Genomic DNA, 10,240 nt, shown 5'->3' with positions numbered 1-10,240 from the left:
GAGAAGGGCTGATGAGAATATTGAGGTTTATGGGTTTAGAAAAAAACCAAAGTCCATCTGTAAGATTAATATTAAGAGCTATTTTAAAGTCCCAGTAGCTCCCTTTCAATACAGCTCAAATCTTGACTTTGAATGAACATCCAGGGCTCTTCTTGGACTTTCATTTCCCCCCATAGAAACAGCATTCTAATGAAGTTGTTAGGAGATGAGAAAGTACTTTCTGCATTGTTTATTGAGAGAGAGAGAGAGAACTTTATACACTAGGAACTGGTGCACTTAAATTATATGACAGATGACCACAAAAACTAGGGGTCCTTTCTACAATACAACTTCATTTTCTATTATTACGGTTGATATTTTAAAAATGATGTAAACAAAAATATGGATCAGTTATGCCAAAACAAAAGGCAATACAACCCTGAAAACAGAAACAGCACATACATAACTTAGCATATAACAGCCATTACAAACAGCTCAACACAGAGTGACATAGTAAAAGCCCCAACCCCAAATTTTAGGCAGTTCTGTACGGCATGAGCAGAAATAAGAGAAAATGACACTGATCTGACCCAGGAGTGTGAGAGCACGTTGTGCACAGGTCTTCCACAGCCCGTGTTCAGTACTCTTCATTTGCAATCTACACATTTTACCTCCTTTTACAGATTCCTTAAATACAGATTTTTTCCCCCTTAAATCTTCTAAGGTAGCCCACTAGCTGTTCACAATAAGGTCCTGGTAGGTGACCAGAACCAGAAGCGAGGCCTCCAGCGCTGAAAGCCCGCTGTAATAGCTCGGCGGTCTGCCCGCGCCACGCAGGGATGTTCTCACCACAGTTCATCCAAGAGGCTCTCCGCTTCCCATTTGGAAAACAGGTGGCAACATAAAAGAAAATCTTTATACAGTAAAGGAAAAGAAAACCCTTGTGTTTGTGTAATGTTTTAACCTGAAAAAGGCTAAGTTCACTGACTTTTCAGATTCAAATCTGAATAAGCGGTTTAATTTCTCTACCCATTGGCCTTGGTGACATCGTGATATTCCCCTGAGTTTGGTTAATGAAAAGCAAGCAAGGAAGCAAAAAAAAAAAAAAAGTGATTAGAAAAACAGCATAAAACAGAGTTAAAACATTACGTGGGTGTCTCTTTTGTATCTCCTGGTAAAAAGCGCCAAGAAGCCAGTGTTTCCACGTTCTACTTTGATGATGTGTTTCCAACAGGAATCCTTGCACTCACGGGGTTAAGGCACCAGGTTAAATGAAGGTGAAAGGTCTGACGTGTATGGAATATGCAGGCTCCAAGCGCGCCTGTGTAAAGAGCAGCAGCCAACAGGGAAGAAGCCAAATGATCCACAATGAGGTGAAGGGTCCTGTGGGCTTCGAGTGGGTCACAGAGTCTAGACTAGAAGCACTAGGCAGTACTGTAAGGCACTCCTACGGGGAAAAGAAACAATGCGACGGCCAACAAGAGAAGGAGCCACAGGCCCTAGTGGTCCACCAGCCAGTTTATGAGGCCTGAATCAGATTTCAGGGCTTAGGACCGGGGCAAGGAAGATCAAGGGAAGGGGAGAGAGGCTGGTCTGCAGCTCTAAGGCCTAGGAGGGAATCGTCACTGTGCTAGGAGGTGCTACAGGCGCCAGAATCTTCTACCTGGGTAACAACTAGCTTCACTCCAGACCTTTCTAACAAGATGGCTTCTCCTTCCATAGGGGGGAACCAAAGCGAAACAGCAGCTGTCTCTTCACTTGAGGTTAACAGGGCCTTCCATCACACTGGAGGCCACCGTAGGAGGAAAGTGTTCCATCACATAATCATTTGGAACCCATTTAAAGTAAGCCCCCTGGCAACTGTGGGTGTCTTGGAAGGTGCTCCACACTTGTCTTTTGACTTTTACCTAGAGTTTAACGATGACCTGGGCTGCTGGGATTTAATTGTTGAAACACTGTCCCACATAATAGAAATTACGTTTGTCTGCTTAGATGAACTGAGCAGGCCTATTCACCTATCACTCGGTTCAAGTAGTTAAGTAGAGCAGTTAGTTTTTACGAGACTCAGGGTCAGGAGAGGTGCAGCGTAAACACACACACACAGACACACAGACACACACACACCCCTGTGTTGTTAATGCCCGATTGGTAACAAGGACCAGGGAAAGGAAAACAGAGCGTTTCCAACGACTCCATTCATGCCAACAAGGGCATGTTCGCTTCTGTCAGTTTCACCCCCACTTCTTTACGTTTTCACATTATCTTGGAAGAAGAAAAGTAGTGAGACAGAAAACTCAAGAAATAAAGAGGGAAAACTGCATGCATCTCTCTTTGCTGGGAGAAGTAAAAAAATAAAGTAAAATCGCCTTTGTGTTGACTCCAGACAGTATTAGAATCAGGAGTTGAAGACTGACTTCATTGTCCAGTTATTTCAATAAAGTGCGGCTGATCAGTGGAGGTGAGTAATTCTGCCCAAACACGGGAATAGCAGCATTGCCTTAACCCCTAAATGAGGAGCAGAGTGTATCTCAGCTTCCTCAGATAATTCCTCTTTTTGCAGAAAGTGTTCAGTGTGGCATCATGAAAGTCCTACTCTGATACAGTAATTTACATGTGGCCTTTTCTGGCCAATGGGTAGAGAACAAATCCACAGGTTTGGAAGCCAAGCCTTTTCGAGAAGGCATGGGAAGAAACCATCCAGTGTCAACGTTCAGTGTGTACAGATGCAGAGACAAAAACAGAGGCCAGACCCCATGCAAGGGGACTCACTCCAGCTTAGCGAAGGCTGCCTACAGCAGCTAGAGTGATGTCAACAGCCTGGAAGGGAATTGCGGCATGGTCCCTAGGCGGGAGTCTGAAGGCCGCCACTGAGCTGGTTGGAAATCACAAATCCCAAATTCTAGAGATAGACCCTTTTCAGGGGGAGGCCTAGTCTAGAAGAATCAAAAAGCGATTACCTTCTCAGCTAATCAGATATTAAAGCTCCTAAAGAGATTACCCTTTAGCACTACAGAGATGAAGACGACTGTAACAGAGTCCCCCGAAAAGGCAGTGTAGCAAAGGGGGAAGACGAGGGTTTACAAGGTTTTCATACAAAGGGCTTTCATGCTCGGGAAAGAGCCGCCCTGGAAAGAACACATCCCAGTTGACTGCTTTTTAAGTGCGTTGCGGCCTTCCTGCCGCGGTGCAAACTCAGGTCTACTTTCAGAACTGGCTTCTTTTCTGCAGGATGAGATGCCAACATTTCACCAGGGTTGGACTGTCTCACACATGGGTATCTGGCACTGCACGGAGATTTCCTCCAGGGATGCACCAGGGAGTGGGCCTTTCGAGAGAAAAGAGGTTCCCCTGAGCGGCTGCCAGCTCTAGGGGATTCCCTGGCCATTTTCTCCTGTGCTTTATGTGCAAGATATTTAACATGGGATCAAAAAAAGACCACGAGGGAAAGCAGGTATGGGTTTGGTCTTAAGGAGGTGGTAATCCACAGATTTGCTTTTGTTTCAACAGTTTCTAAGCAGTGGAACAATTACTTACAGTGTATCGAGTGATTTGGGAGGGTTCAAAACAGGGCGTTTATATGCGCTAAGGCGTTTGGGCTGCAAACAGCAATTTTGAATTTTCATGGCAGACCCAGCTCCAAGCCGGCTCTGCTCTGTCCTATCAGATTTTGGTGTGGTGGCTGAGCGGGTCATGGAGGCCTGCGGCCAGCACCGACCCAGCTGTCAGGGATCTACAGAAAGGAGAGAAAACAGAAGCAGCTGGGTTACGCGTCCAGTTCTGGGTGGCTGATGGTGATAGCATATTTATTTTTTTCCCTTTTGAAAATAAGCAGAAAATGATGTGGGTGGAAAGTTCTCCTTACCAGTTCACTGGACAGGACTGCCAATATTCAGCTGGGTCTCTGCATGGACCTGGTGAAAGCATAGAGACCAGAGATGCAGAAGTTCACCCCGCTTCTCAGCCAGTCTGACCCTGGGGGCCTGTGAGATGGGACAGGAAATTCTGTATACACGGCGAACATGCTAGAAGGTGGGGAGACAGCCCTGCATTTGAGGTCTCCAAGTCGGGATCACAGATACGTTAATTACGGCGAAGGCAGAAGCAAGCTACAGTGACAGGGAGCTAGGGGCGGAGGGAAAAGGCACTTTGCCATTGGAGCACATCTGTTTTATAATAAGCAGGTCTATAATTCTCTTGTGAAAGATCATGTTCTGCTATCTTCTCTGAGGCTGGAAAATATAAATACTGTATTTCATGAAGGGGAGGAGGAAAGGGGAGATGATCAAATTCGTTTGCCTGTTTGCCAAGTGCTTGTTTGAGATTTTCCACCCTTTTCCTTTTGTGTGCAACAGTCTCTATAAAGTAGAGGGGGGAGGTGGGGAGTCAACTTACTTTTCTAAGAGTAAAAGGCACCGTAAAGCGTCTCATGAATGGGGCCCCAGCCCTTTTTAATGAGTTTTCATGCCTTGGTTACAGCTACTGTGTAATCAGAAAATAAACACGTGTGTGGTGCTGAGCTATTCAGTTGAAATGTGTGGTCTGGGGCCAGAGGGACTGGCATGGCTTGAGAGGTGAAAGGCTCACACCTAACCGTCTGCACAAAAGTGAGTCTGAATTGTCACGTCTCTAAACCGCCAGAAGCATCGCGAATTGGGCTCCGAAGGGAGCCAGGCATGCGGGAGAGGAGCGACGGGGTTAAACGTACCCTGGACTCTGAGCCGCTGACTCTCGGGTCCTACTAGCAGTGAAACTACTAAACCGTGAAGGCATTGAAGGCATATGCTCAAAGGAAACGAACAGAATCTTCTCATACTGTCTCCTGGGAGTTGTTTCAATATAAGCTAATTTTTCTGTTCTGTGAGGTTGGACTGGGAGCCATGACTTCCAGTGCCATCCTTCCTGCCACATCAGTCACGGTGACTGCTACGCTAGCTCTTAAAAGGGGCACCGCAGAGGGAGCGCGCCACCCTGCCAAGTGCCTAAGCAACTTGTATTTCTTATGCTGTGATATTTTAAAACTTCTCATTTCACTTTACGGTGACAGTTACATATGTGTATATATATTCATTTAAATAATATAAGATTTAATTCATTAATTATACTCACAAGTTTGCTGTTTTCTTAATAGTCTAAAGTTGGTGTTTTGAAGTTCCAAGTTACTCTGATTTTTTTTTAAACAATTAAAAAAAAATTGAAAGCAGACATGGTTACACCGACAAATTAAAGGTCAAAATGAAAGTGCCATGAAGTACAGTGAAAAATGAAGCATTTAAAATGAATAGGTAGGAACTGCCTGCACAGGATTCTATGTAAGGAAACTGCAGACTGTGTCTCGGAATGGACGCACTCCACATCCTTCCCTGGTCTACAAACCGATGTATTTAACAACAATCCTAGGCAATTTCCTCAGGCCAGTACCATTAAAAAGTCATAACTGTCATCCATGAAACTCTTGGAAGCCTGCTCTTAAGAGAGCCCCGTCTCCAACCCGGCAAATACAATGGAGCCTCACATTGGGTGGGCGTTGGGATTCGTACCAGCAAACAGACTGACAACACAGTTATTGGTCACTGAGGTCTCTTCTCAAGAAAAATCCCTTCTGAGATTTAACTTCAAAACCAGAACTAGCTCCTCTGATAAATTAGGGATGCTTGCTTTCTGTCAGAGGGAGCTCACACTCCTGATTTCCAAGCCATTCAACTCAGCTTAGGTGATCCCTGCCTCTGCCAAGACACCAAGGTGAAAGCCAGGAACACGGGGTCCTGCTGGAAGGACCCAGGAGTCACTGCTGTGTTTTGAAGATTTTCATATGAAATAGATGATGATGGGTGCTCGCCTCAGTGACTTCATCCTCTGTGAAGGCTAAAAATAAATAACACAAAAATAACACGAAGCGCTGTTCTGTAGGAAATGCTTTTTCCTGTGTCCTATGTAATCAATGGCCCCTGAGAGCCAAAACAAACAAACAAACAAACAAACAAACAAAACAAAAAACCCTGAACTATAAAGCCTTGTGTGTAAACCACGTTTTGCTTGGGAGCAAGCAGCTGAAATCCACGGCTATTGGTAATTTTTTGAGCCACAAAGCTCTATGGACCTTTTAGACAACGACTGATACAGAACATAAGTACAGGATGTATAGGTATGAGTGGGTGTGTGTATGTATAAATATATATCTATATCTAGCTGAAGAAGAGACGGACTCTTCTCCTGGAGGAGTCTAACTGGCTAGTTAGGAAGCCGCCACGGCTGATGGGTGGTTGAGAGGTCACTCCCCTGCCCCGGGCTCCTGCGGAGTCAGGTGTTCTGGTAGGACAGCTCAAACATGCTGCACGCCTCCTCCAGGCTCTCGTCCATGTTCAGCCTCCGCCAGAAAGACTTCTGCTTCTTCTGCAGCTCTCGGCGTACGCACCTCGGGCAGGGGACAGACTTTTCTTTGCATTCAGAGTGGAAAACAGCTCCACAGCTTTCACACCTGCAAAAGCCAACCACAGATATGACAAACAAGGTCGAAATGAGCAAGGCAGGATTCTGGAAGCCCAGTGGCCTCTGTGCAGCCTGGGCCACATTTTATTAGGGACAGCCCTGCCCCTGGGAAGAGACATGACTCATAGAAATGGGCTCTTCCCTTTTCCAAAAGGCTCAAGGTTGAATTTCACTTGAAAAACATTTTTTTTTTTCCTGATTAGAACTAGCTGGGAAGAGGCTTATGGCTTCTGGGAGAAGGGGAGTCGGCAGTCAACTAGCAATTTTGTGATCATGGTGACCATAGACAGAACTCTGGAAGCCCTGTGTGTTCATTTCCCCTCCAACAAGAAAGAAGAGAGGGCAGTGACTGTAGGGTGAAATGACAGAAAATAAGACTGAAGTGCCTTGCCCGCGGAAGACACTCCCAGCACAGTGACAGCCCCGCATCACAGCTGTGAAAACACGGCTTTCCACTTCCAGTGACAAGAGCACAGTGGCTCCCCGGGACTCCTTGCCTTTTTGACACTTAGGAAAGGTACAATGATACATTTTCATTTTCTGAATGATATCCTCTGGTCTATTGTTCTCCTGAGTTTAAAAAAAAAATAGGAACCTCTCCCAACCTTTCTAAATCTACCTTTATAACACAAGCGGGAACCGTGAAGCATGGGAGAGTGGGGCAGGGAACTTTTTTTTTAAACAACACATAGATATTGTGATTTATAGAGAGGAGGCATTCCAGGTGGATGACTAGTTTGTTGTTTGGCTTGGTGGAAGCCTTTACAGGAGTCTAAACGGCTTGTTTTTACTGCACAGTCTTTAATGATGAGTAACTGACAAGCACAGTAGAGCTGCTCCAGTGGGTGGCTGGCCAGCGTGGATTAAGTTTGCATCCTTCCACACATGAGTGACAACCAACTATGACCTCATCCCGGGAGCCCAGGGAATTGGGCCCACATGATTTTGTTCGACCAGCAACATCCAGGGAGGATCCAGCACTGGACCGGGTTCAAAGACGGCTACGAAGGAGCCAGTCCCCAGGGGCCTCTTATGCTTTTCTTCGAGTGCCTTGAGTTTCAGTGCTGGGTGTAGGGTGGTCTTTGGGGCACCATTCCCTGGCCTGCTGCTGACTCTCCACTGGCACCGTTCAGGACTCAGAAAGTTCGGTCACAGGAGGATCTTCTCACCCACCCTCGCACCCAGGAGAGAAGGCAGGGACTTAGAGGGAGAGACACTAGTGTAGGGGGGAAGGGCTGTATCTACCAGCTGAGAGGCCAGAAGACAGAAGCGTCACTGCACCCAGCTGTCTCTCCCCGCAGCTCAGCTCTCTGGACCAAATATCACACAACAGTGGTCAGAAGAGCAGGCAGAGTGAGATGGCCTGACTTCAAACCCCACCTTCAAATCACTTTCTGCCTGTATGACCGGTATGGACTGAACTGTGTGCTCCCCTTTTGTATCTGGAGATGCGGTCCTAGGGAAGTAATTAAGGTTAAATGAAATCATAAGGGTGAGGCCAGCTCTGATAGGATTAGTTCCTTACAAGAAGAGACAACAGAAAGGTCTCTCTCCCCCTGTATGAGGAAAGGCTGTATGAGGACTGGGGCAGGAAGGCGGCTGTCTGCAAGCCAGGAAGAGAGCTCTCACCAGAAACCAAGCCCTGCTGGACCTTGATCTGGGGCTTCTGGCCTCCAGAACTGTGAGAAGTAAGTATCTGATGTGGAAGCCACCCAGTGTATGGTGTTCTGTGTAACAGCCTGAGCTGATTAAGACAGGGACCTTGAGTAAGTTACCTCACTTCCCTGAGCTTCTCTTCTTATCTGCTAAGTTGAGTTTCCATTGACAGGTACTTGTCTGGTGTTGGGAGGCTTAAATGGGATGATGGGTAAGGCGTTTAGCACAGTTCCCAGAACATGTTAAGTGCTGAACGATACAGCTAAGACGGCTCCTCCCAGCGCGAGCAGCTGCCTGCTGCCTTCTTGCAGGCCTTCATTTTGGCCTGGTTTCACCTATGTCACCATGGTGACCTGAGGACACCTTGGTCAATCCCCTCGTCTCAGAGATTCTAAGAGGGCTAGTGACTGTCTCTCAAGGACACCATGAGTTAAAGACTGAGTTGTGACTAGAACCCAGGGTTCCTGGCAGCCCAGCCAAAGCTCGTACTGAGGCCTGGTCATCTGAGTGAGAGCAGTGTGCCATCGCGGAGGGAAACACAGGGCTTCCAGTCAGAATATTTGTGTTCAAATCTCAAATCCTCTTTTGAGTGACCTTGGGCACATTATTCACGTTCTAGGTGCTCTGGTTTCCTCGTTTGGAAAATGCTGTTCACAATGACCTCCTTTCTACTCACTGAGACTAAACCGGGTTCTGAGACTAAACCGAATTCTGAGACTAAACCGGGTGGATGTCTACGTAAAAGGACCATTCAAACAGCACCGTGACACCACCTCTCATGATGATGCTGATACCTGCCTTCTTGACACTGGAGCTGTGCCGCCCAGGCAGTTGACATGGTGGAGTCATTTCTAGTGTCTCCCTTCCCTCAGCCCCTCCCTCCTTCCCAGGGGAGAAAGGTCAGACCCAGGTGTCCTAGTGCCTGTCTTGTCTGAGTGGCTCCTCCCCAGTAGTAGTGGCTTCGTCCCTAGTGGGTCATACCTCTGTAACCTTCTACCGCTGAAGTGACACTGCTGATAACGTTATCAAATAAATTTCCTCCTTCCTGCCCCCTTTGCCCTGCTGAGTTAGTCAGTGACTTATACACCTAGGGAGGTTGCCCTCGGGCACTGATTGATGAGGAGAGAACCGCTGGGTTCCTTCAGCACCACTCCCTTATCTGTGCTGCTACCCCCCTCCCACCCTGCTGTGAGTGAAGAGGTTGAGCCTTATCAGATATTTCTGGTGCAACAAACACCCATGGGGTGATGGAGGGACCGAGTACACCTGCTCTTTCCAGCCAAAGGTCAGTAACTGAAAAAAGTCTGAGATAAAAAATTAATGATTTCAAAGTAGAACCAAGTCCTATTTTTTTCTAACAATTTGTAACCCAGCAGGCATCTTTTGAGTGGCATAATGGACAAATTGATCAATGACTTTCTCAAATTCAGACTGTATTGTTAATTTCCCCCCTGAGTTTCTCTTTAAAGGAAAAGAACAAGGGCAGGAAAGGGAAGGAGGAAGAGAAACTGTTTCTCACGTGAGAGTTATGGTGCTCTGTAATAAAAATGAGATGTGCAGGGAAAATATTTACATTAAAAATGCAATATATAGGTATGCTCCTCTTAGAGAATAGGGCTCTATTCAAAAGGACCTTTCACTTTAAAAAGATTCACTGGCTCCTTCGTGTTTTCTGAATTCCTGACTGTATTTAAAATATGATTTAACAAACATAACTTTTTAGATACATGTCTTTTATATAAGGCAAATCTACCAGTGTAATCATTTGTGCAGAAAATTGCCACAGATAATGAAAGAGCAATGTCCCTTTGGTGTTCTGCGTGAGCAATCAAATGAAAGCCAGCACCTTCATTTCTGAGTCACCCAGTCCCAGCAATCAGCAGTTCCACTGCATTTTGGTTGTTGCACCACAGAGAACAAAGATGGAATGTCCTCCCTTCCCAGTGTCATGTCATAGAGGATGCGCCTGCAGGGACATGGACTTGCTATTGACCAAAGCCATCCAATGGGTTTTCCCATTTTTTTTCTTGAAAACATTCATTGCTTCACTTAATCCAGAGATCTCAACTCTACTGACAGTTTGGGACGGACAGTTCTTTGTTGTGGGGGCTGTCCTGTG

At 46.3% G+C, this 10,240-nt stretch overlaps 1 protein-coding gene across 2 annotated transcripts in view; it reads right to left on the bottom strand.

Moving 5' to 3' along the window:
* Positions 1–214: 214 nt before the first annotated feature.
* PLEKHM3 (pleckstrin homology domain containing M3) overlaps positions 215–10,240 on the bottom strand; it is a 164,205-nt gene continuing 154,179 nt past the window's right edge. The window contains exons 8-9 of one of the 2 annotated variants that reach the window (XR_004189975.2): positions 3,842–6,454; positions 215–3,709 (exon numbers count right to left, since the gene is read on the bottom strand). Coding sequence is in view for 1 of the 2 variants with exons in the window: in XM_006205232.4 (XP_006205294.2) it covers positions 6,277–6,454 (178 nt within the window). In the remaining variant the exon portion in view is untranslated. Of the gene's footprint in view, positions 6,455–10,240 lie in introns of both variants that reach the window. The other variant, XM_006205232.4, reaches the window with a different exon arrangement.

Source organism: Vicugna pacos, chromosome 5, assembly GCF_048564905.1.
Source record: "Vicugna pacos chromosome 5, VicPac4, whole genome shotgun sequence".
In the NCBI taxonomy this organism is placed as follows: domain Eukaryota; kingdom Metazoa; phylum Chordata; class Mammalia; order Artiodactyla; family Camelidae; genus Vicugna; species Vicugna pacos.
The sequence above is the reverse complement of the archived record's forward strand: the minus strand, read 5'-3'. Positions and strand labels throughout refer to the sequence as shown.